This window comes from Vipera ursinii (genome assembly GCF_947247035.1).
Source record: "Vipera ursinii genome assembly, chromosome: 1".
NCBI lineage: Eukaryota > Metazoa > Chordata > Lepidosauria > Squamata > Viperidae > Vipera > Vipera ursinii.
In genome coordinates, this window is record NC_139512.1 from 127,693,517 (window position 1) to 127,721,069 (window position 27,553).

General features: G+C 37.5%; 1 protein-coding gene across 1 annotated transcript in view; it reads right to left on the reverse strand.

Annotated features, from left to right (window-relative positions):
• The window catches only part of CLASP1 (cytoplasmic linker associated protein 1), a 219,041-nt gene that overhangs the window by 65,598 nt on the left and 125,890 nt on the right, over positions 1-27,553 (reverse strand). Inside the window, exons 20-21 of the mRNA XM_083349903.1 lie at positions 19,093-19,200; positions 16,905-17,078 (exon numbers count right to left, since the gene is read on the reverse strand). Coding sequence (XP_083206029.1) covers positions 16,905-17,078; positions 19,093-19,200 — 282 coding nt within the window. The remainder of the gene's footprint in view (positions 1-16,904; positions 17,079-19,092; positions 19,201-27,553) is intronic.

A 27,553-nucleotide genomic window follows, 5' to 3' on the forward strand; every position in this document is an offset into this window, starting at 1 on the left:
TTTATTTATTACATCCATTGTTTAATTCTTTTTTAAATTTTGTATTTTATGTTTTTTAATTTTTTATTGTTGTGAGCCGCCCTGAGTCCTTGGGGAGAAGGGCGGCATATAAATTTAATCAATTTATTTTATTTATTTATTAATTGAATTTCTATACCGCCCTTCTCCCGAAGGACTCAGGGCGGTGTACAGGGCAATAAAAGCATTACATACAAAAGTTAAAATAAGATTAAATTAATTAAGCCCTAACAATAAATAATTAAAAATACCCCAAACCCTTAAACCAGGCCGTCCTGTTCAAATAAATAGGTTTTCAGTGATCAATCAATCAATCAATTTCCCAACCATGGCAACTTTACAATGTGTTGACTTCAACTCCCAGAATCCCCTATGCATCCTAACGTTGCCAAGATTGGAAAACACTATTATATTGGAGATGTAATGCAGTATTAGAATAAATGTGCATTTTTGAATATACCATCAATGGATTGATTTACCTATTATTTTTTTAATAGAATTATCTGGACCAGTGTTGCTTAAAGTGTACACAACTATCATTTTTCCTTCCTCATCAATGAACTCCCAAAGGCTTAATCGTGGGAGATTTTAAAATAGCCATCCCAAAGAAGGCAATTAGTTGCATGTAACTGGTGTAAAGGGAAATATGCTTCCCATGCACCTCAAAAGATCTTTCCAATGGTGTCCAACTACTATTGTGAATCTAATAAAGAATTAGATTATTCCATGTATCTATTTATTTATTTATTTTAATGTCCCTTCCATTTGTAGCCCCATTAAACTGGATTTCACTCATAGTATGGTATCCCAACCTTTGCGGCTTGGCAGCCTGGCTGGAGGGGTGGAGGGAAACCAGGCCACATGAGCAGTGGGTTGTCACGCATGCGTGGGCACACCTCTACTCGCATGAGGGGTGCACTAGTGAACACACGCAAGCACATGTAGCTTGACTAGTTGAACTGTGTATGCATGTGTGTGCGTGCCATCCCACCACTTGCATAAGTCAAGCTACGCGCATATGTGTGCGCTAGTCTGCCGTTCTTGCAGTCAGGTTGCAAATAGGCCATGGCCTGGAAGTGGGTCAAGATCCAGAGGTTGAGACTCCTATGTCAGAGGATGGATGTACAAATTATCATTTTGTGACTACCAATAAAAACACGTTTTATGTTAAGAAATTACATGTAACTATTTAAGGGTACTCTAATTAAAAATCACGTTTGTTTAAGCAGTGTTATGATTTCAACTCTAATGCACAGAAATGTTTTTCAATATCAGTTGGAGAAAATGACAACAACAATCCATATAAAAACCAAGAAACAGAAAAATATTATTGGGAAATATTTATGAACCGATTTTAAGCCTTTGCAGACAAAAAATTCATTTAACTTTATTGTATTTGTTAAGTTTCCACTAAGGTGAACAAAATCAGATCAACGTTGTGAACAATTACTGCTGCTAACATGAAGAAAGCAAAATTAAACATATTTGAGCATTGTGGTAATGCCACATGAGTTTGGTATTTTTCAAATTTTACTAAGATCAGACAGTTGACAACAAGCACATTTTCTAAAAAAATAAAATATACATTACATGCGAAAATTAAATATCTTTAATGAAAACCTGCTTTGAAAAGGAATTGATGAGGTTCACAGGGAAAGAAAAACTATATGTATTACTATCTCCTTTTTTAATGCATGTATTTACTGAAGCAGCACAGATGCTTGTTTCAAACATCAGCTTTGCTCCAAGCAGGAGGATTTGGTGAAATGATGATAATGAATATGAGAATCCAAATGTTTTGCTATGTCATTTTGTTCATTCAACATAATATCTTAAGGCCCAGTAAGTATTTGGTACATTATGAAAATATATTGCAATTCTCTAGTGAACAAACTGAACAGGATATTTCAAAGATGCAATCAATCATAGGATAACTTAGATTTTTCAGTCCTTTAGTTCCAATCTCAACTGAAATGGAATTTCACCCCAGTTAAATCTTGCAAAATTATCACTAACATTGTTTGAAAAATTTAAGTATAACTGGATCTCTACTATTTGTGAAAAAATGTATACACATACACATGCACATATACAAACTGCAATGTTGTTCCACTAAAAATACGTGAGCATCTGAGACTATAGATTTTGCTCACAGACATTGCAAGTCAGTATTATCACTATATTAAGAACCTAGTCATACTTCTTAGGATGACATCTCATGGATATTACTTGACTAGTTTCGTGGCATGAGAAATTAGTAATTTTTGGAACAATGAGAAAGGAGTCTATCATGAATATGCAGTTACATGATTTTTTTTTTAAATCTTGACTAGATTACATCCTGATTTGATACAGTACAAAATTTGACAGTCCAACTATAAGTAAAAGTATATTTGCATACCGGTTTGAATATTGATACCACCTCCAAAAGGACATTTTTCTGAGAAATAAATTTGGCAGCAAAAAAAAAAGGTTCTTATATAGAGTGAAAATCTTATTCCTTCTTACTCTAACCAAACTGAAATGATCAAAATTTCCAGAAGAACCAGTGCTTAATCTGGCTTCATGTTGTTTTGAATAAAAATTCTCATTGCATTAGAAAAGGGAAGATAGTTTTTTAAAAGACATGGATAACCAAAATGGCAAAGTAAAGTTGCAAAGCCTTTAAAATATTCAATAGAAACAATTAAATTAAATCACATTAAGTATATTTGACATGCAACTTTGTGTCCCACTTTTTAGCATATGAATAGCAACAAAGATGATGATAGTGGTAATGGTGATGATGAAGAAATGGACTTCTTACTGGATTATATTCTGTATTGCCTGTCCAGATCATAACACTATCAGATAATGGAAATTTACATCAGGCGCAGGAGCAGAAATCCCCAATAAATCCCAGAAGACTCTAAAGCTACTACACTGACAGAGAATAGCGTACAGGTAGTCCTTGCTTAATGACTGTTTGTTCAGCAACCATCTGAAGTTACGATGGTATTGAAGGAATCAAGGTTAGACTTGCAGTGGCCCTCCTGTCACATGATCAAAATCCAGGCACTTTACAACTGCAATCTATACTTCAAATCCCCTATTCCCCCTATCTCTGCCCTTTTAGCCACCCTGCACTCCACTGCTGCTGCCTACTGCTGACCATCACTGTCTTCACCTCCCATTGCTGACAAGGCATGCCTGGCTGAGACAGCTGTTAGCCTTCGTGAGTCTTTGGTAATGCTTCCTGAAGGCTCCATGCAGTGCTTGCATGCTTCACAAAGTGCCAGCAGATGCCTCAACAAGGCGTTCCTCATCAGCAGTGAAAGGAAGATCAGCTGCGGGGAGTGGGGGGGGAGGCAGTGGAGTTAGGGTGGCCAAAAGGGAAGACATGGGCATGGAGACAGTGAGGGGGAGCTGAAGTGGAGGTAAGCACAGCAAAGCAGAAGCATGAGGTCCTTGCCTAATGACGGCAACCAGGACTACCAGAACTGCTGTTGCTAAGCAGTGCGGTCGTGTGATGTTTTGCTTAATGACCATTTTGCTTAACGATGGAAATTCCAGTCCCAACTGGTGTCATTAAATTAAGACTACTGGTATTCTATTCAGGTACTAAGGCAGGGGCTTGAGTCTTGGTGATAGCCTCTAAAATCTCAATGGAAATTTTTTTAAATCTTTTCACCGGCACCTCCATTACACAGAAAGATTGGTGGTGCTATGTCATGTTATTTCAATTTTGTTAATAACTTATCTAACACTGAAGGAACTATTTTAAGAGAAGATTATGAAATGATATTAAAGGTCATTAACTCCATGGAAAGAAATCTTGTTCCAAGGTCATTCAGACTGTACTAATGAATATCAGTATTATATAAAGCGGCTTTTCCAAGTATCGTGGCTTGCATCATTCATTCTCTACTAGCTATCATGATGAATAGCCAGACTGGGTGGGGAAGACAGAAATTGTATTCTAGCACAGAGGTCCCCAACCTTTTGGGCACCAGGGATCAGTGCCATGGAGAAAGGTTTTTCTGCGGACCAGAGGAGTTGTGATTTTGAATACTGCCTGCATCCCAAGGATGGAGTTTTGCTTGTTTGTGCGGTCTGCTTGCTGGCATGCTGTGGACCAGTGCTGGTCCACAGACCGGGGGTTGGAGACCCCTGTTCTAGCACATCTGGACGGAACTCAGTAAAGAAATAATATTGAGCATTAATATTATAAAGTATAATTGGGATAAGCATTTTAATATGTTACAAAGTTGTATTATATTGAGATCTAGTTCAAACATAAAGCAATGTATATTTAAAGAAACTTTTGATTCAAAATGCCTAATTCCAATCCTAAATATTAAATGCTATTAAATGGTTATGTGTAACAATTAGCATACTAGATTTACATCCCCAAATTATATGTTTTATCAGTGCTGGCCAAGCTTAATACAGCACATATTTGTAGCAGGCTGTATTTTTGGAATAATAAGCCTTATTACCAACAAGCCATGCATTCAAGAAGTGGAGAGACAGGAACAGCAGAAAAGAAAGCGGGGGGGGGGGGGGGAGAGGAGAGAGTAGGAAAAAAGAAAGAGCAATTGTTTCATGGGTAACTGGCCAGTATGTGAATAGTGATGGGAAGGGCTGAGTAAGCTGGAATTTATCCATCAAAGTCTTGGCAATGGCCTCTAATCTGTGACACACAAGGACTTTTGTTATAAACTAGCTTGGATGGAAGTCACATACATGACTGGGCCTCACTTAAGTTAAAGAACAAGAATCTCTTACAGCAAAGGGAACTTCTGTAAATATTCTACACATGAAGCTTTGATGTTAAAAATACATCAATAAAACATCTTTTTCATTCAGTGGGACCTTATAACTTAAATTAATATAAACAAGGAACATTATGGGGCCAATTTTTGTGGTCCACATAAAGTCAAAACTATTAGGTAAATAGAGCGAAGTTTCAGGTATAAATCTGGAATTTACATGATAGGAATATATTAATGAATGTTCTCTTCTGGTTTACATTATCAGTATTTAAAACTTGTATTAAACAGATGTAGATGCTGTTTCTAGAGGGTTTTTTTTCTTTCAATATTTATATATTCCAAATCCCAGATAACCTCATAATGACTTTCTTCTCAAATCTAATTTTTATATAATTTCCTGTCATCAAAGCAGTAGCATAGTTTTCAAAAGAGTTTTCTCCAACTGTTATTGTCCAGATTTTTGATTTATGAGCCCAAGCATGTTGAGTGGCTATGATGGTTTAGAATGATGAGAACTATAGCTAAAACATCTGGAATATCTGAGGCCAGGAAATGTTTGTGTAAAGTAAAATGAGATTGTGGCTTATTTCTTCTCCCAACCACTTTTATGAAAAAGGGGAAATAAAATATTTGTGTTCTGGTTATCCATACAGGGTCTCTTTGCTCATGCAGATTCTGATTTAGCATTATGTGTGATCCTAATCAATAAGGTATTAAAAACTCAAAGCTATAGCTGAATCTGACCCTCTTCCTTAGTTGCATTAATCTCATTTGCTAGCTGTTACAAATATTACTCACTAATGAACAATTGCTATAGCTGCTTTTCATAGATATAAAGAGGAAGAAGTTACAGTGTCCTTCTTTAGTACTTCCTGAGAGGTACATGGGAAGTATATGACAATACTCTATAAGCTGCTGTAATACTGTTTGCTTTCCAGAAATAACATTAAGCAAAAAGAATAAAAATGAGCAAAAATAAAAACATTCAAAATAGAAAATGACAAAAGCATGTTAAATAATAATAATCTCATGATGATCCCGCATGCTAAGTGCTGAATGACATTTGTGAGAGCAAATGTTACAAAGGTAATAAAAAGAGACAATATTGAGAAGCAGATTCATGCAGTTAGCACTTGTTCACCTGACTGCCCAACAGAATCAGCAGTGGAGAGAGCGCTAGTGGATCTGGAATGACGTCGAGAGGCTGCAAGTAAAAGGAATGGCAACACCCACAGAATTAACACAAGTACTTCAGACAAAAACAATGCCACAGTCCAAAGGAGATGCACATGATTCACTACCAACACTGGGATTACAAAGGGAAAAGAAATGGCACTGTGTATGAATGGACTTGAAAATCAATTGCAAGCCCCATGGTAGGTCTGACATAACGCTTCTTGCATACGCTCCCTCCACCCTCAACTATGGAACATATGATATATGGAAAACGAAAGGAATAACCTCTAAGCCTTCCGGCTTGTATGAAGTCCAGCAGAGATCGATAACAATAATCACCTGTCGAATACAGGTGAATCACCATGATAACATGAAATGACTAAATCAGCAGCAATAGGATTTAGATGTAAACAATCCAAATCCTAAGGTGAAACCACAATGAATCCTTAGAAAGTGTGCTTGCAATTATAAAAGTTTAGGTTTTTTTCATTCAAAAATGTAAAACCCCATAATCAATAAAAAGACAAATTTTAATCAGGGGCAAAGTAAGTTAGTGCAGAAAAACAACAGACAACAGGAAGTAACCTTCATTTAACATAGTGACAATACGAATTATACTTAGGACACAAAAAGTATTTATTATTCAAGCTCTTATTAATTTGATTGCAAAGCTATTTTATGCAGACTCAGTTCATTGATCCATCTTCCAAATTGAATTCAGTCTAACAGTCAATGGCTGTCCCATGGTTCACAAAAAGAAAATCTTTTTGAAAAGTTCCTATCTGGAACTATTACCTGTACATCAGAAATTGGTCCTTGGGACTTTCTTCATGCAAATCTTATTCTTTCCTAGAGTCAAATCTAACAGGACTCCCCAAATCCACACGACATTGCCCATGTACAAACTCAGGTACAATACTGAATGTGTGGATTTTGACTAACAGGCAAAATTAATAAAATGGGATAGCTGAAATACTATTAATTAGCTTACAGAATGGTCTGCAACCAACTAGCTTTGTGGATGGATAGAACTGAATACCTGAGAAGAAAAGGTGCAATAGCAACAGTTATTTTAACCACATTCACAGGGTTAATAGCTCTAAACTGAAAATGTTTCTGGTATATGGGATTTTAAAATCCCACCAAAGCTTAACTAAAATCAGAATTTATATTGATATATGTCTTTAAATAAACAAAATTACATGCAGTGTGGAATAGGCCATGTGAATAATTCCAAGACTAAACTAGATATAAGAGCTTGGAAATTACCATTTGCTTGAATAGGTTTCTACAATGTTGCTAGAGAATAAAATAGCTCAACCTGTACTGTATTAACAGAATGTAGCATATAATTAAGGGGGGGGGGAAACGAAATTAACTTGTCCGACAAGAAACAACATGAAATGCATACTATAATTGCATTTAGAATGTTATTTTAATTCTGGGACTGAACAAAAGAAGTATAAAGAAGATATTTCTAATGAACCTAAGGTACAGAGCACAAATTGCTCCTATAAAAACACTCAATTGCATTCTTGAAGTCAAACAGATTGTCACATTTACAGGTCGAGGAGAAGCAAATCATGCTGAAACCCTGGAAGGGTCTTCAAACACCTATGCAGTGTAGATCTTTAGAAAGACGCTTATGTTTTTCTTTGGGTGTACTGGTCACAGCCTATCAATATACACATGCAGAGAGAAGCACAATGAATAAACCTTGCTAATCAAAAAGCATCAGCAAAAAAGCCTGAAGATGCAACTGAGACATGAGAAGTTGTCTTTCAGCTCCATTATTTTGAACCTTCTCTTTATTCAACAGACTCGCGGTTTTCAAAATTTTGTTTCCTACAAATCATCTTAAAATTGCTAGTATTTTAAAGGAATTATTTAATGAAAGTTTTTTTTGTTCTAGAAATCAACAGTATTATTTCAGCAACCATAGCTCTGCTATCCCAGGATGCAGAAAACAAATGCTTTGATTTGGTTTACCCTCACTATAATTTGGGGGTTTTTTTGTTTCTAAAAAATAAAATTATTTAAAATTTTTTGAACTGGTGCTGGTCTATATAAACCAGTCTAACAGACTCAGGTGATGTCATCTGACTTTGCTCATAGCAGTCTTTATCTCAATTATCAAGATAGCAAATTAGATGCTGGGATTAGTGCAGTTACTGTTAACTAACGCATTTAGAAATTGCCTCAATGGAATTTGCAGACTACCAGTTTCATGGCCACAATTTGCATGGAACCAGGCAGAGTTAAAAACAATAGGATTTAGAAATTGTTTAAAAATAAAACAATCCACAATTTATTGAACTATATAATAAAATGCTAGCTAATGACAGTGAAGCTGGAATAATGTAAATGGATTCTAAGAAGTTATTGACAGTTATTAAAATAATATTTTGTGAATCACTCTCTATTAATATTAGTATTTTTGATTAATATGTGCTTAGTTATTTGTAATAATCAGCTATTAAACCTGAGGGGGATGGGAAACAAATGAACTGCTGGTTCCCCTTAGGTGGTAATTTGGTCAGAGCTGGAGCTGTAACTGACATATCGTTCAGTACATACTTTCTGACATGACAGGAAACGTAAAAAATACCCAAGATTTGTAAATATCCAAGAAAATTTGGTAAATATTCTTACATATTTCTTGGTAATTCAATAATAGAGGGCATCTGTATTGAAACCAAATGTAAAGTCTTCCCCCAAGAACTACAACATTTACAATTTTAAGTGTCCTGAAGCAATTATATTACAGATATAATTTGTTTCTTGGATTTATACTCTAGTACAATCAGGAAGACTTTTGGCACCTTTGTTACACAAATTGTTCAGATATTATGAGCTAGATCTAATTCATAAAATTTAGCCAAAGGAATGAAATAAAAGTAAAAATAATTTATTATTATTTAATAATAAATACAATACTAAAGCTGACACCTCAGCCAAGTATTACATCAATGGCATCACACATTTTTAGAACGACTTAAAAGATTAAAATTAATACCTTCAATAAATCAAGTAGGCTTAATATGTCTGTAAAACAGAAATGGGGAATCTGTATCTCAAGATGTTCTTGAACTATATCTTTTAGTAATTGCTGCATTCGGGCAGCACAATAACTGGCTCACAATAGCAGCCCTTTGCTCTGTGCAAATGTTTATGATACAAACTATTCTATTAGGTCAAAGGAAGAAGCCTTTATCCTTTTTATAGCAGCAAGGAAAAGTGACAGATTCCTTTGCATTCTGTAACGGATTTTAAAATGATCCTCTGTGGCCCTTAGTTAACTCAAGTTTTTTAAATTTTTATTTATTTATTTAGATTGAAATTGTTGGCTTGGATGCAGACCCAAATCACCTTCCTTGCAGCATCTAGAATTATCTCCATCCATTTTCAGGTAAGAAACAAATATATATATAGCTGAACCCCAAAATACACATAATTCAGTTAAATAAAATGTGTGTTGTGTGTGTATATGTGTGTAAAATGCCAAATCATAAAAAATCCTAATCCATTCACAAGTAAAACAAATCACACACCTCATATCCCATTAAAACATTAATGTCCAGGCTTGATCCTACAAACTGCCCACCCATGACTTTGGCAAAAAAAAAAAAAATCACAAGTATGAATTCTTTTGCTTTGTAAATTTAACAGCCACCGGTGGGCGAGTTAAATTAACCCATTCATAAATTAATAATGTCTATTGTTAAATAGTATTGCTTTTTATCCATATGAAGAATTACTAAAGGTTTTCCCCTTTGCAGTCGTGTCTGACTCTAGGGGGCAGTGCTCGTGTCCATTTCTTAACCAAGGGAGCCAGAATTGTCCGAAAATATTTGTGTGGTCATGTGGCCAGCATGACTATATGCCAAGGTGCACAGAACACTGTTACCTTCCCACCGAAGCAGTACCTATTTATCTACTCACATTTACATGCTTTTGCACTGCAAGGGGGGGCAGGAGCTGGAGCAAGGAACAGGAGCTCGCCACGGCACTCAGTGCTCAGGTCTTGAATGAGGGCTGTCTGCTTTCCAGCTGACAAGCTCAGCATCTTTAAACTTCTGAGCCATTGTGCCCCCTATGCAGAATTAGAGTTCAGCAATTTTATTTTGTCCCATTTTGTTTCTTCTGGTCCTCTTAGCTAAAATATGTCTATACCACAAGCAGTTCCTATATGGGACATTACTGGGACTCTAGCTTTCTAACAGGAAAAATGGAAAAACAAAGAAATAAGTAATCACTCAGAAGCCTCATAGCACTTTTCCCTTCTGCTCTAACTTCTCCACCTTGCAACCCCAATGTCTTAATTCTTTTCACAGAATTATTTCAACAGCAATATTCTATAATGTCCTTAAAACCTGGCTCTGCCAATTGGCCTGGAGTCCAGACAGAAACATTTCATCCTGGTGGGAGTTACTGGATTAGAAGAGCCCACCTCTACTCTACCGTACAACCCCACCCCCACTATCTTAGCTATTTCCTTGTTCATTGTAATGTATTTATCATGTTTTAATCTTTTATAATATAAATTTATTGCAAACTTCCCAGAGTCACAGAACACCAAGATGGATGGTGAATAAATGTAACTAATTAATGTTAAAAGTAGGCCCTATGAACCTCATGGACCAGTGGTGGTGAACCTTTTAGAGACCAAGTGTCCAAACTGCAACCCAAAACCCACTTATTTATCGCTGGGTGCCAGGTGGGTGTGGCTGTGGTGGTCATGGAAGATTGGGTGGGTGTGGCCAAGGTGGATGTGGTCACCTCAATGTTGCTCGTGGGGAGGGACACCTGTGGGGGGTGGGCAGGGTCGGGGGAGCTCCAGGTGGTCTCTGGCAGGTGGGGCGGTAGGCGAGACTCATCCTGTGGGGTGAGGCGAGGCAGGGTGGGGGTGCCATTGCCGTGGGGAAAGGCAAGGGCTGGGGCAGCTGCTGCCTGACACCATCGCCCCCCCCCACACAGAGGCCAGCGAGTGCATGGGGGCCAACGGTGTCCATCAGTAGCCACAGCCTGCCGGCCCCTCAACCGGCACACTGGGACTCGGCAGCCCATCGCCAGCAGTTCAAAGAAGCTGCCTCCGAGATGGATGGTCGGCCAACGGCTGAGGAGATCATACAGTGGGTTATGCATGGGAAAAGGAGAACATGCGAGGCCAGGAGGGACAGGATGGGGGGGAGGGAAACCAGCCATGCCGGGATACATTCAGCCACGTGGGACCTTGAGAAATTAGGCGGCTGTTTGAAGAGGGACAGTTGCCACCTCCGGGGCATGGTGCGGGTGCCCACAGAGAGAGCTCTGAGTGCCGCCTCTGGCACCCGTGCCATAGGTTCGCCACCACTGTCATGGACAATAAGATAAGTTCCATCTTTGTACCATCTTCTTTCCTCGATTTCAAGTACACACACACTCTCTAAATATAATGTGGACAAACTAGAAATATAATTGAACTGAAGCAGTCAGAAACACACAAATGTGTGCATGCACACATACATCACACACACACACACACACACACACACACACTCTTCAAGATTTCAGATTGCCCTAACTGTAAAAATATTTTCTTCAAAATATGCAATTATTTTAATAATAATGCAGAAAAAACATTATATACAAAGAAACGAGACTTCATGTTTCTGATGTGAAAAGATAGGTCTCTGTAAATTACACTGGCTGGATCATAATTTAAAAACCAAGAGAGATGGTACATTTCTCTAGTGCAGAAATAGAAATTGAGCTCTATGAATTAAGGAACAAGCTTTTTACACAGAAAAGGAATTCTCAGTGTTCCTGGGGCTTAGAAAAAGTTACGCTTGATATGGCATGCACTCAGGCCCAAGAATACAATGCAAAATAATAAAAAAGTATATTATGAAGACATTTACTAAATTTTCTCCCAAGGACGCCCATTTTGCATTGGATCAAAAAAGGCAGGTCATGCTTTCTAGTAGCATCAACTTTTCCTGCAATGATGTAGCCTTCGCAATAGCTGCTGTTGTCGAGACCAATGGCGCCTAAGTGCATGTCCCAAAAATTTAGAGATTGTCAAAAGCATTTCAAACTATGGGTTTTCCTAGTAAAGGAAAGCAGGATTTAAGCATGCAGAAATGAACAGAATAAATAAAGAGGTCAGAAAGGAGGAATGTTAAAGAGTTTTTAAAAAAGCAGAGAATAACAAGCCCATTCCACTCAGAGGTATATCGACGAAGCAGGAAGAAAGAGGAGGGGTGGCCCTTAGAAGCTCTAGTGCCTACAGGTACTCACCAAGTGGAGGAAAGCCCCGAGCAGGGCTTGTATCTCGGCTGCTCTCACGGCTGGTATCGCGGCTGCACCCCTGACTCACGCTGGGTCGGGGGATACGGCTGCTCCGTGCTAGCATGCAGCATGGAGAGTTTCAGAGAAGGTGAACACAAGTTTAACGAGGATACAACGCTCAGACAATAAATTTACAGTTTTGGTCATTACTGACATTAGTAAATATCCCGGACAACTGCCAATCTGATTTGTTGCGCATAAACTGTGATACAGGCTGAACTTGCCCAAGAACATCGGAGATGTTCTGACCCTCCCGAGAAGCTTTTTCTATTTATCACAAGCCAGAAAAACAGGCTAATAATAATGTCAGGTTGACTTCGATTCCACTTAAGGGGTAGGGGTGGGGGGAGAGAGAGGGAAGGAGGAGAGAGAAAATACCAGGAAAGAAAGGTCAACTCTATTTTAGAGGGATAAGTAAATGATTCTAATAGGGAGTGAGCAATACAAACCTAAAGAAATAACACATTTATATAATTTTTATACAGATTCATCATAATAATCGATGACAAGGGAAAAAATAAAGGATATTTAATCATGCAAAATGTCAAAACGAACATACTATTCATATTCAACTTATTTTAAATTCCTCTTTGCTCCATAGTATTATTATGAATGCTTTAAATTCTCCTTCTTCTCTATCTCAGCCATAATTGGGTCTACCCTTAGATGTTCTTTTTCTAAGAAAGATAATAAAAAACCAGGTTCAGGAAGTCAACATTTAAAAATACATGTTGAATTTTCCCATGTTGTTGTTGTGTCTGACTCATCGCGACCCCATGGACAACGTTCCTCCAGGCCTTCCTGTCCTCTACCATCTAGCCACCTCATTTTCTGTCGTCCCCTTCTTCTATTGCCCTCAATCTTTCCCAGCATTAGGTTCTTCTCCAGTGAGTCCTTCCTTCTCATTAGGTGGCCAAAGTATTTGAGTTTCAGCTTCAGGATCTGGCCTTCTAAAGAGCAGTCAGGGTTGATCTCCTCTAGGACTGACCGGTTGCAGTCCAAGGGACTTGCAGGAGTCTTCTCCAGCACCATAGTTCAAAGGCGATAGTTCCAATTTTCCCATAAAAATTACTAATCCGTATAAGCACATATACAGAGGGGTTTTTTTTAACAGCTTTTATTCTCATTTGGGTTTTCTGGCTCTCCTATTCCTTTCTATATTTCTCCTGCCAACTGACAAAAAATTTAGACTGCAAACTCCTCAAGGCATGAATCCATTCAGAATTTGTTCAATAGGCTACAATGATGGTAAATACATAAATATTAAAATTAAAAGAATGCCATTTTAAAAGGTCATAACCCTGGGAAAGAGAAATAATCTTTCAGGCAGCATTTGTTTTGAAATAATGATGAATACTCCTATTGTGCATTCGTGATCCTGCCTGAAACCAATTATATACCGTGGTATGAAGCTTTTCATAAAGAATAAGAAATATGGCCTGGAAAGTGTATAAACTGTTGTTTAACGCACTTTCATAAATCTATCCCCTTAATTACTTTACCCATTAATGAACCAATGATTTAAAAGCTGAAGCTGTATGATAATTGACAAATGAAAAATTTATTAACTGTACCATTAATTTCTTAGAACTCTAACAGAGATGGGACTGTATTTATCATACACTGCTGTCATAATGTTGAATAAGAAAGTAGATATAAAATAAGAAATACACAAAGTCCTATCTGTTTGTGCCTGGGAAAGAGTAAGTTTGTGAGTGTAGAGTAGAAAATGTTTTAATCAGGCCACATTATTCAATGGTCTATGTCACGCGTGTCAAACTCATGACATCACGCGATGTATCGTGACTTTTTCCCCATTGCTGGCAATAGGGTGGGTGTGGTTTTGGTGTGATCCATCCAGCTCGCGGGCCGACAGTTGGATACCCCTGGTCTATGTACTCCTCCCTGATTTGTTGGTGGCAATCAGCATCATATCACTGAGATCTGGCTGGGCAAAAACTGAGGCATGTGTCTATTCTACAACTAGCTTACTTGCTTTGATTTCAAGGCAGGATAGGGGAGGCAGTGTTAACATTCCACAAGTACCTCTTGGTGACCAGGCATACTGTTCCCCATGTGGATGAAAGAAAGGTCCTAACTGTGAAGTTGGAAACCATGGACAAACTATTTTTTTTCCTCGTATAATGTCCCCTGTTATTTTTCAGCCAATTTCCTCTCAAAGCTTTTGTCCTTTACTAGTGATTTCTTGTATACTTTTTTAACCTCCATGCCTTAGGGTTTTAATATCGTGAGCTGCCAGTGTTTGATGAGTAGACCACATATATGTTATTATAATAAGTAAATAAATGTTTCCACATGGGGTTCCAGGTTATTTTGGCTAACTGTAAAAAGGCAGCATGCATGACGTATAAAGCTTGTTTGTTCTTGCTTTGTTTCTCTCTTCATACAGGTATTTGAGGTCCTGCTTTACTACTACCAAACCAACTAAGTTAGTAAAACAGTTCCAAGTAAGTTTTCATTTGGTTTTGATCCCCCTGGAAGCAAGAGATCACTTTCCAGCTTCAAGGACCACAATAAGCTATCCTTTGTTACTTGATAGTACTTGATGATATGTACAGAGGGGAAAAAAGCTGCTTGTTCACAATAGATAAAGATAAGCCTGGAATGCTGATCTATGTTACAAAGGAACACACATTCATGAATTATGCATAGAAAACATCAGCAGCATAAAAGCAGAAGTGTCTCTCCTAGAGATTGCTCTAGGTCAGGGGTGTCAAACTGCCGGCCTGGAGGCCGGATGCATCATAGCGAAACCGTGCCCACCCCATTGCGGGCAATGGCAAAAAAAGTCACGATATGTCGCGACATATCACGTGACATTGTGAGTTTGACACCCCTGCTCTAGGTTAACCGTTGCAAGTAAATATAAATGTAAATCAAAATAATTTTTAGAAAAGATGATCTATGGAACAGTATATATTTATTTTCATTTGTGTGGTACAACTGCTTATAGATATTTTTTTTTAAAAAGAATCCTTTAAGTAAGTCCTTAAGCACTGTTCCCATACTAATCAAAAGAAAAAAAAACCCTGTCTGTATTTAAATATATATACCTCCTGTTGCAAATATTTTTTTCTTTCCACATAAAAATGCTTAGCTCAAAAAACAAACAAACTGCACAACATGTTTCAGAGTCACATGTTAATTATAGATCTTCTGGTTCACTGAAAATACAGTTTTCTTGGGTCATTCATTATGTCCTAGAGTACTTTTAAGAAACTTAGAGGGTATTCAACATTTAATAATAAAAAGACCTAATCAGACGTGCCCCAATAAAATGGAAGCACCATCAAAACTTACTTTGGGCTTTGCTCCTTGCCAGTTGTGGGCTTCTCCAGACAAAATGGGAGTAGGTTTTGACAGGGCAGGCAAAACAGAATTGTCAGAACTTGTACCACACACTGCTTCTTGATTTGCTTTCGTAAACCAGCCCTGCATCCTCAAAACTAAATCTATGCTTTGCTCCCAGTTTGCCTGCAGAAGCCTGTCTGATTGAGGTTTCATTTGAGACCTTTTGTTCTATTTAGACCAAACTTAGTAACTAAAAATAGACCATTTATTTATTTCTTGCCATTGTCTTAAACCCAGTGAAGTCATTAGTTATTCACAGAGTTGGGAATCATATAAAATTATTATTAAAGGGGTGTTGTACCACAAAGGTTGAAAACTCTCTTAAAAACCACAAAGTGGTTAATGACCTCACTAGCCACAATTTGGTGCTAAGTTCATTGATCCTTTTCTGAAGCATATATATGATTTATCTCTTATTTTCTCCTCCATGCATCTTGCCTGCCTATTAAAGCAATTGTCAGTGATATTATTCTAATTTTCCTTCTCTGATGCAAGCTTCAAATCCCTTGTCACATGCCTTTTCAGCTTTTTGTTGCTGAAACTGAGTGAACAGATTTTAAAGTGGCTATATTTAAGTGTGTCTTGTTTGCTCATCGGAAGGTTCCTGTTCCAAATGTGAATTGGTATATCGCAACTGCATTTCCTAATTTCAACCTCTAAAATAAGATTTGCCATGACTACCATTTTATATTAATAATGGGTAGTTGGGCATTTGTGCATAATTAATATATCTGATGATAGAACAGTTCTTCGGGTTCAGTCACCTATCTATAGTAGTACTAATAAGTTCATTAGAAAAAAAACAACGCTCCAGATAAAATTTAGTATTTAACCTAAAAGCAATAGGTGCAATTTTTGATCAGAGAAAAGAACAACAGAGCAGCAACTCTAGCACTCAGAGGGTGGGTAAAGGAGAAATCTGTATTATAGCTGTGGGACAATATATTTGGTATCACCAAATGGCACTAAACCGTGCCAAGTGAAAATGAAAATAAAACACATCTGAAGGAAGAACTATTTTCTAATTGAAACAATAAGTATAAACATAGGCAATTTATGCTAATCTCACTGGCAACTTTATCTAGGCCCTGCTGCTCTCTTTGCCTAGCATGCTATTGACAAACTCAGCAGAATACCGTAACTATGAAATCATTATAGCAAAACTGTAATTTATTTCAAGAATTATTTTGGCCAATCAGCATGAGAAAGGAAATCAATCTTTTGGCTCTATGTTGCAGCCAAGAAAACTCTTACCTAGAGCTATCCTGCTAGGGCTGGTCTCTCGGCTGCAGCCCTGGCTTCGGGGGACTTTACTACGTTTGTCAGTAGATGAGGATGATGACACTGGGTGTCCTCTGGTTGTTCCACTGCTAAGCCCACCATATGTACTTCCCAACAGTTTGCCAGGAGAGCTGGATCGACTACCAGCTACAAAAAAACAACAACAAGCAAATGCTCTTAAGTCTTCAGACTATTTCAAGTCATTAAATTTACCAAATGTATTTTAAAAAATTCAGCTCAATTAATAGTTAATTAAAAATAAAACAGGATACAGAAATTCTTCAAGATGATTATATGTTTAAAAGGGGGGTTAACAACATACATTAACAATAAAAAGTGTTGAGAGTGATGAATGAATACAATCACAACCTTGAATGATACTACTCACCTTAAAAATGATCAAATATCATCAACCATACCAGCAAGCTATATTTTATACAGAAGCAACCAATGAACTCATTTGCATGGGCACTCTCTTTCACATCCAAGTGCATACACACAATTTCTTTGTCCCACTATTTATTTTTTCTCATGCATTTTGCAAGGAAACTTTCTGAAATTTTCTTTTATCTTCCAACCACAAAACTGACTGAGCAATTGCCAAAACATAGGCATTCAAATCCAAGATATTATGCAAATGAAAGCAAAAGCACCCAGCGGAATTTTTCCTTTTGTCCCAAGACAATTTGTGTTATGAGAATCTTTCAAATTGTCTAGTTTCAAAAATAGCATGTCAGGCTTGTCCCTGCTGCTGTTAACATACAGCATCTCCATAAACAATTGAAGACATCTTCAAATCCTTTTTCAGTTCTTAAAATTTACAGTCCTAACACCCTGTTTGTTACCTAGGAGTGAGTCCCACTGCTCACTGAACTTACACATGGGTACTTTGTCTAAACACATCATATGTGTATCTAAACGATTTCATGGCTGAACTTTCATTTTAAAAACACTAGGATTTTTTAAGCCTCTAGGAATACAATACTTTCAGACACTGAATCAGTTAAAAACAGCAATATGAGAGGCAGTACAGACATGTAAAAGAGTGAAAAACAAAAAGGTATTTCTTACCACCTGCAGGGTTAGCTGATCTGGATCCTGGATTATGACAGCAGACGAAAGGACAGGCAGAAAGTGAAGCAGAGAAAGCGAGACAATACAGAGTTCAAGAAGCATTGTTATTTGCATACAAACTTCTTTTTGACAAGCACATAGCTGCTCACATTTTATTATGGATTATTATGTGGCAAAATGTTTTATGAAAACATTTGTGCGAAGCAGTAAATAACTATTTAGAGTAGAATAAACTGTAATTCTATTTTTATGCTTGATATCCATGAGGCTGGTGGGGTCTGGGACAAACAAATAGCATTACTGTCCTGGGAATAGCAATCCCATCAATGCAATGTTGCAGAATACGCAATGATATCACAGAAAAACAAGACAAAGATACAAGGGTAGTGTTTATAATGCAGAATGACCAGTTAGTAGAGAGGTTAGTAACAAAAAAAAGCATCAGTCACCTTAAACCTAGCTTCCATCTACTAAACAGCTCTTTCTGGCTATGATTTATGACTTTATTTTTTTTTTAAGATAAAATAAGCATCAGAAATATTACTCACTAGCAACCATTTCAGTTGGCACAAATAGCATATGTAGGCACATATGCAGAGCAATCAATAATGCTAAAAATTTTGAATGTGAGTTTGTGGACTACATCACATCACATTTGGGGATTGAGAAAACAAATTCATCAGTTCTAACCAGAAAGCCATCCCTACCAAGCGTTTCAATCTTCTGCCACATTGCATCCTTTCTTAAAGGAACAAAAGATGAGAAGAGAAGAGGTGCTCATAATGTAAGAGAAGGTGAACAAGTTGCTGTTTGGGAAACTAAATGAGTAGTTCATGGGCATGCTTAGAGCAATGAAAATCCTGAAGAGTTAAGCCCCAATTTTATTTTAAAAAAAACCCCTGTGTGTCGTACCTAATTTGTCTGGGCCTAATTATAAGAAATAATTTTAAAAACTGTATTTGAAGAATATTCATAATGGAAACACTGATGCATATTAAAATAAGGTTGGCAAGAAAAACAAACTTGAAAAAGGTAGTGTCTCCTCCATACTAGCACACTAAATGGTTCTCACTAAATGGTTCCTTACGCTGGGACTGTGAAACTACTTTAGCTCGGCTGCGGCCTCGAGTGTCAGCAGGTGTTGAAGTGATACTACTGGTGCTTCCAGAGCTTTGCCTCCTTGTGCGAATTCGACCTGAGGAAAGGAAAAAAGAACAGAAAAGTGACAGTTAAAGGTTAAAGAGGTTGTGGTTAATTTTCTTTCACTCACACCTGACTTAATAGTTCTGCAATCTGACTAAAAGGAGACAATTGTAAGAAGAGACTGAAACTGAATTCCCCCAAATTAGGAAGCTGATGTTATTTTCTCACTGATATACATTATTGGTTTGTGCTTAAATTGTAAGCCGCCCTGAGTCTTCGGAGAAGGGCGGGATATAAATGGGATTAAAATAAAAATAAAAATAAAAATTATCTAGAATGGAAGCTATCTACTTACTGCAAAATATACCAAACACTAAAGCTGGGCATGGTTCTAAAATGATTCTGAAGAAGTAGACAGGAATTTGTACAAGCTCATTAAAGCACTCATATCTTATTCAGACTTTTGAACAAGTATAAAAAAAGATGTGGCTGCCTTAATGAATAGCAGACACTGTGTTCATATGACTTCTAAAGAATATTTTCCAAACCAGTTTACAATCATGCTCAACCTTACAAGTTATTTATCTTTTTAATGCATTCAGACCTCCAGACTCAACACCAGGAAAGAATTATATAATAAAATATCTTTAGTTTTTACAGCATACTGTAAATAAACACCAATTTCCACCAGAACTAACAGGAAAAGGAAAAAAGACTATACTCCTGAAACTTGCATGATGCTTATAGAAAACCAACAGACAAAGTTGGGATTAAAGAGATAGAAATAGGTGTGAATGTAAAAAGGAAAGAACCACAGGAACATATGCTAAGAAGAAATGAATGGCAGTATCTTCAAATTAATATTAAATAAGATTAAGCAACATGACTCTTATTTTACTGACGAGCAAAAGAGCTTCCTTTCCCTGCAGATCACATATTATTATTTATGAGAATTTATATGGATTCTCTCTGGTGCTTCCACAGACCTAATGTCATCCGTCAGATAACTTTCCCAGTAATCATTTTTGAGGGTATCATAATAAAGAGGTCTTATGTATACAGACACTAATCAGAGTTCCAGCTAACATCGAGAAAGACCAATGTGTATACATTTCTACCTACATAAGGCCACTTCATACTGATACCTATCATGCAACTACCAGAGTTATGACCAGATTATGACACAGTTTCCTTTGTTTTTAGAAAAAGGTTCCTAAAGCCTTTTATTGGCCATCACTATCAGGAAATACAGTGGTGCTTAATTCGTGAACCCTTTTAAATGTTCAAATTTCTGCTATTGCCTAAAACCATATGGAGCTTAACCACACAATTAGATATATTCCACAATAAAGTGGACATTACTTTTATGCATGATACTGTCCAATTCAATTTAATCATGAATATATAACAAGGCAATTAAAACTATCAATACAGTACAGTTATTTAATTAACTGTACTGTCTTGTCTTCTTTCAGGGAGCGCCACATAAATTAAGAAATTTCTGGGAAGACTTTTCCCATTACAGTTACTGTATACTTTTTTTAGTACTCTGAAAATTATCTGTCTAAAACAGTTTGGAGTTGGTGCTGTAAATGATATCATATTAATGATGTAAATTGGTTTAGGAAACGATACTTGAAGATTATAACAAAAGTGAAGAACAATAAAACATACAGGCCTATTTTCCCTATTTTCCCGTTCAGAGTCAAAAAAGCAACTTCAGTTACTATCATTAAAATAATGCCATTAGTTGGTCTGTTTATCTAAAAGGCCTCTCTAGCATCCACTATCCTTTGGTACAGTTGGATGCAAGCAAAAATACTGCTCACAGTCTGATCATGCAAAGTATTTATTTATTGTCAAATTTCTGAGACACTCCTCAGATTTATTAAAAATCGGAATTCAAATACTTTAAACAAGTAAAAAACATAACAGAAACATTCATTTTATACTTTCAGGGTCAAATAGCTTTAACTATGAGCCAAACATGAAAGGTGGATGAGAGTGCTTGAATTGCTAGTAAAATGGTCCTTTGGAAAGATGAAAAAAGGATAAAGTTAAGGTTGAGTTATGAATGGGCTTATGGAAGATAAATAAATAAATAAATAAATAAATAAATAAATAAATAAATCTTTATTGTCAAAGTACAACATGTGTACATTGAGATTAACTGAGCCTCCCCCCGTGCTCTCTCTCCCCAACACACAGTGACAACAAACCCTCCATCCTACCACACCATGTGAACCAACTACACCGCACACCGGTCTCCCAAGTCAATTCTGCATAAGATTATGTCCCATTTAAAAGCCTAACAGCCCACGGATAAAAGCTATTTTTCAGCCTGTTGGTACGGCTGGCTATATTCCTGTATCTCCTACCGGATGGTAGGAGAGTAAAGAGATACCGTCCAGGGTGTGAGTCATCCCTGAGAATCTTCCTCACTCTTCCAAGGCAACGAAAAGACCACTTTTCCAAATTTGCTGGAAAATTGAGTATAGCACTTTTACTGCATCGTCTTTTAAGATTTTGAATAGCTCAGCTGGAATACGGTCACCTCCACTAGATTTGTTGTTGCTCAGCCTTTCTAAGGCCCACTTCACTTCACATTCTAGGATGTCTGGCTCGAGGTCAGTGACCACCTCATTGTGATTATCAGGGACGTTAAGCTTATTCTTGTATAGTTCTTCTGTGTAATTTTGCCATCTCTTCTTAATCTCTTCTTGCCTCTGTTAGGTCCCTGCCATTTTTGGTCCTTTATCATACCCATTTTTGCATTAAATGTTCCCTTCATCTCTCCAATTTTCTTGAAAAGATCTCTGGTCCTCCCTATTCTATTGTTTTCTTCTATTTCTTTGCACTGTTCATTTAAGAAGGCATTTTTATCTCTTCTAGCTATTCTCTGGAATTCTGCATTCAATTGGGTGTATCTTTCTTTTCCTCCCTTGCCTTTCACTTCCCTCCTTTCCTCAGCTATTTGCAAAGCTTCCTCAGACAGCCATTTTGCTTTCTTGCATTTCTTCTTCTTTGGGATGGTTTTAGTTGCTACCTCTTGTACAATGTTGCGAACCTCTGTCCATAGTTCTTCAGGCACTTTGTCTATCAAATCTAATTCTTTAAATCTATTTGTCACCTCTACTGTGTATTCATCACGGCTATGATTTAGTTTATATCTGAATGGCCTAGTGCTTTTCCCTACTTTCTTCAGTTTAAGCCTAAATTTTGCAATGAGAAGCTCATGATCTGAGCCACAGTCAGCTCCTGGTCTTTTTTACTGACTCTTTGGCTGCAGAGCACATAGTCAATCTGATTTCTGTGTTGGCTATCTGGTGATGTCCATGTGTAGAGCCGTCTCTTGAGTTGTTGGAAAAGAGTGTTTGCTATGACCATCATATTCTCTTGACAAAATTCTATCAGCCTGTGCCCTGCTTCATTTTGTACTCCAAGGCCAAACATGCCTGTTATTCCGGTTATCTTTTGGCTTCCCACTGTAGCATTCCAATCCCCCATGATGATAAGGACATCATTTTTTGGTGTTACTTCTATAAGTTGCTATAGGGCTTCATAGAACCGGTCAATTAAATATTCAACACTGGTGGTTGGGGCATAGACTTGGACTACTGTGATATTGAATGGGTTGCCTTGGATTCGAACTGAGATCATTCTGTCATTTGGTGGATTGTATCCTAGTATTGCTTTTCCTACTCTTTTATTGACTATGAAGGCTACTCCATTTCTCCTGAGGGATTCTTGCCCACTGTAGTATACCTGATGGTCATCTGAATTAAAGTCACCCATTCCTGTCCATTTTAGTTCGCTGATACCTAAGATGTCGATGTTCAGTCTTGTCATCTCGTTTGACCACGTCCAGCTTGCCTTGATTCATCAATCTTACATTCCAGGTTCCTATGGAGAAAAATCTTTACAGCATAGGACTTTCCTTTCACCACCAAATGCATCCACAGCTGAGCGTCCTTTCGGCTTTGGCCCAGTCGCTTCATTCTTTCTGGCGCTACTAGTGCTAGCCCTCTGCTCTTCCCCAGTAGCATATTGGACACTTTCCGACCTGAGGGGCTCATCTTCCAGCATCATATCTTTTTGCCTTTTGGTACTGTCCATGGGGTTTTCATGGCAAAGATACCGGAGTGGGTTGCCATTTCCTTCTCCAGTGGATCACATTTTTTCAGAACTCTCTGCTATGACCTTTCCATCTTGGGTGGCCCTGCACGGCATAGCTCATAGCTTAATTGAGTTACGCAAGCCCCTTCACCGCAACAAGGCAGTAATCCATAAAGGGGACATAGGATCTACAGTAAGCTTTTATTACAGTGATTCTATATGCATACTATTATCTAAACTGGTTATGACCTTTTCGTCTAATAGAAAAGAGGGATGAGGAAGTAAAGAAAACAGTATCCAATGATACTTTATCCAGTATAGTTTAATACTGGTATATGCCTCTAATTCTGTTACTCTCGGTTGAAATAATGTGAATGCTAACACAAATATTCTCTCTAGATTTACTTATTCAGGCCAGTCATCACCAACATTTCTTCATCTCCACTGCAGTATTTCAGATGTCATACTGGCCTATTTTATTACGGCAAATATACTTCAAAAAATCTCAACACCATGAACCATTAATTAGAAATCAGCACTGCTTAAATAATGTCCAAATAGCTTTTAAAAAATATTGAATGTATAAATAAAGTTATTATCTTTCAGTAGATAGGTCCTTCAGTAGATAGGATGGTGAAATTCACAACTATATGTTGGCCGATATAATAGGCTATAAATTAGAGATTTTAGCTTGCATAGCATAGCGTTAACATGCTTGGGGAAAAACTGGTGTTTGATTGAACTTGTGGCACATTCAGTGCTTTTCTAAAAAAAAAAAAAAAAAAGGTACCGAAACTCAGAGGTGCTGTCACTGGGAGCGATGCCAGTGTCTTGCTACAGCATCGCTGCCCATCCTTTGCACACCCACCCCTGCAGCTTGGAGCCACATGCCGCGGGGATTCCCCTCCCCACAGCCGCCGTGGGGATTCCCCTCCCTGCAGTTGCCATGCCACAGCCCGTGCTGAGCCCCCACCTGGAGCTGCTCTGAACCCCGACCCAAAGCTGTGTTCCTCGTAGCAGTGGTCTCCAGCGCCAAACAGCTGATGGCCTCCGGCACCGGCACTCGTTCACTTACTGCCCCGTCACTTCCAAATGCAGTGAGTGAGTGAACAAGCAAATGGCGTTTGGAAGTGACGGGGCAGTAAGTGACAGAGTGAGCAAGAGGCCTTTGGAAGAGATGGAGTGAGTGGGGGAAGAGACTAAACGAGGTGCCTTTGAAAGAGACGGAGGAGTGAGAACGACTGGAGGCTTTTGTGAGCAAAGTGTGAGTGAGTGGGGAGGCTTTTGCGAGTGAAGGGTGAGAGAAAAAGGGAAAAGTGAGGGGGAGAAGGAAAAAAAAGGCACTGACTTCTGACTTCCTCTGTTACAGGAGTAGAAGGAAGTATTAACATTAAACCTCAACTTTTTGCTTTTCTATAATATTATAAACTAGCCATTTCTATAACAATAAATGAATCTAACCACCGAAACCCAAAATACCCCCCCCTTTTTTTTTAGTCATCAAGTTTTTGACACCTTGTTAAGCACTGGTGGTGCTTGAATATTGTAATGTCCTAAAAATGGTACAATTTCTGAAAAGGTTGAAAAGCCCTAATGTAAATGCAGCCTAAATTGTTTATTGCCATCCTATTTGCAAATAATATCTTACTTACCTAGTTGAGATGGTGTAGTTGGGCAGCTGCAGACAACTTGCCTGTGCAACATTTGCCGGCCGGGTTTTTGGTGCGCTCAGCAGCAATTCCTATTGGCTTTCGAAAGCCAATAGGCCAGGCGTAGGCAACATTGGCTCTTTTATGACTCGTGGACTTCAACTCCCAGAAGATGTTACATAACATAACATCAACTGGAAGATGTTAAACTGTCCTTCTGTTTCTTTCCTTCCCCAAAATTGTGTTAATGAGTCCTCTCTAAGGTCTGCTAATCAGCTTGTCCTGGATTGTTTTGCCACAAAATGGAACGGTTTGCAAGTTGCAGTTGAGACAGCCCATCTTATTTTAGATATATCACATATAATTAAAGATTGTAATTAGTTGTGTGTGCATGTTCAGTAAGTGCGATGTATTTGTACTGGCATTTCTAGGCCTCTTTCCAACCACATCCAGAAAAATTTGTTACAAACATTGGAATTGGAATTCTCAAGGCCATGTTTTGTATTTCCCAGCAATCTGTTACTGGAAGGAAAAAGCAATCCCTGGTGCGTTACTGATCCCAGAGAAGCGTTTGCATGTAAGCAGGTATCCTTAGGGTGCCATAATTATGGATGAGAAATACTGGTTGCAAAGTTGGCATTTCTGGATGTAATACAGATATTTTGGACTTATTTTTGTTTCTTTGCATGTTTGATATTTTTAAAAAGGCATATGCTACTGACTACGCTTATGCACATATGTGACATCTTTTGCTAGGATACATGACCACTGCTTGTCCAGAATGTGAAAAGTGAAAGATTGTGACTAAACAAAATTTTAATGTACAGATAATACCACCAGAAATTATTTTAGCCTTTTTAATAAATGTTGTTATTGATGTTAAGCTCACCATGGAAAACATCATATATTGTTATGTATATACTAGGTTAATTATTTAAAGACTGAAGTGCAACATAACTAGATTCTAAATAACCTATTTTTCAAAACACACAACAGTCCAAACAGTAAAAGTAAAGTCCAAATTAAGAATATTTCATTCTTAAGAATTGTTTGATTTAAAGTGGTTTAGTTGTAATAGATGGTTATAGATTCAAAAGTTTTCAAGAGTACGTTCAAAAGATACTATTTTTTCTAGCATCAGCTAAATTAGAAATATTAGATTGAGAAAAATGTTTCTCATTTCTTTCCTGTTACCTTTATTGATTTCATTGCAGAGATTTAACATAGGAAATAGATTATTTTGTTATCTAATTTAACCTCCCAATAGACAGAAGCAGATGAAATATGTGAGGTTATTTCCTGTTGTCTTTTTTGAATTAGCTGTTTTAGATTCTAAAAGTTTAGTTCCTAAAGAAGTAACCTTGTAAATAATTTTAATGTCCTCCTCTAGTGCAGGGTAGGCAACCTTGGCTCTTTTATGACTCAAGGACTTCAACTGCCAGAATTCCTGAGCCAGCATGGCTCAGCTTGGAAACCTCTCTCTTTCCCCTCAGCGTGGCTGGCTCAGGATTTCTGGGAGTTGATGTCCACGAGTCATAAAAAAGAGCCAAGATTGCCTACTCCTGCAATAGACTTTCGAAAGCCAATAGAGGGAGCTTCCCCCCCAAAAAAGGTGCCAGAACGATGTTCTGAGTGTTCTATGAGAAAAAAAGCCCTGGGCACATTAATCAAAATATGCCCAAACTAACCTGTACTGGTATTACCATTAGTAGTGAATGATGTATGTGGTATGGGTGCAATTAATGATGGTAACTAAGTATATTTTTCTATCTTATTAGAAAGTATTATGTAAAAATCCTGATTGACTAAAGCACAATAGGCAATATGGAAAACATGTAGGCCCCTTTGGTGATAACTATGAAATGTGGAAGACTATGATTTGGATTATACATGAAGCCTAACACTAAACAGTATGAAAAGAAGCTGAATTAAAAATAATAAATTGTGTATATGTGAAATTAAGAAAAAGCTAAAAGTGCAATAGATTTGAATGATGGTCTTATCTTATGGAATGTGGTTGATAAACACATGCCTCAAAGTAAAAGCATAAGTTTATGAACAAAAAGATTTAACTGTATGTCAGACTGTACAAAATTGTGTCATCTAGAATGTTGCCTGGGTCAGACGGGGGTTGGGGTGAGGTGAATAAAGCAAAAACCCATAGGAAGGTTACAGCTACATATTATGTCCAATAGATGCAAATCATGGAAGAATTAGGGATGAGTTTTGATAAAAAAAAAAAACCTGAAACTTTAGGAAGGAATGCAATCTAAGGGAAAAATATAGGTAGTTGACGACTTACAAGAGTTTGTTTAGTGATTGTTCAAAGTTACAACGGCACTGAAAAAGGTGATTTATGACCATTTTCCACAATTACGACCACTGTAGCATCCCCATGGTCATGTGATCAAAATTAAAATGCTTGGCAATTGACTCACAGTTATGACAGTTGCAATATCCTGACATCATACAATCACCTTTTGCAACCTTCTGATAAGAAAATCAATGGGGAAGCCAGATTCACTTAACAACTGTGTTACTAACTTAACAACTTCAGGGATTCACTTAATAACTGTGGCAAGAAAGGTTGTAAAATGGAGCAAAACTCACTTAACAAGTGTCTTACTTAGCAACATAAAT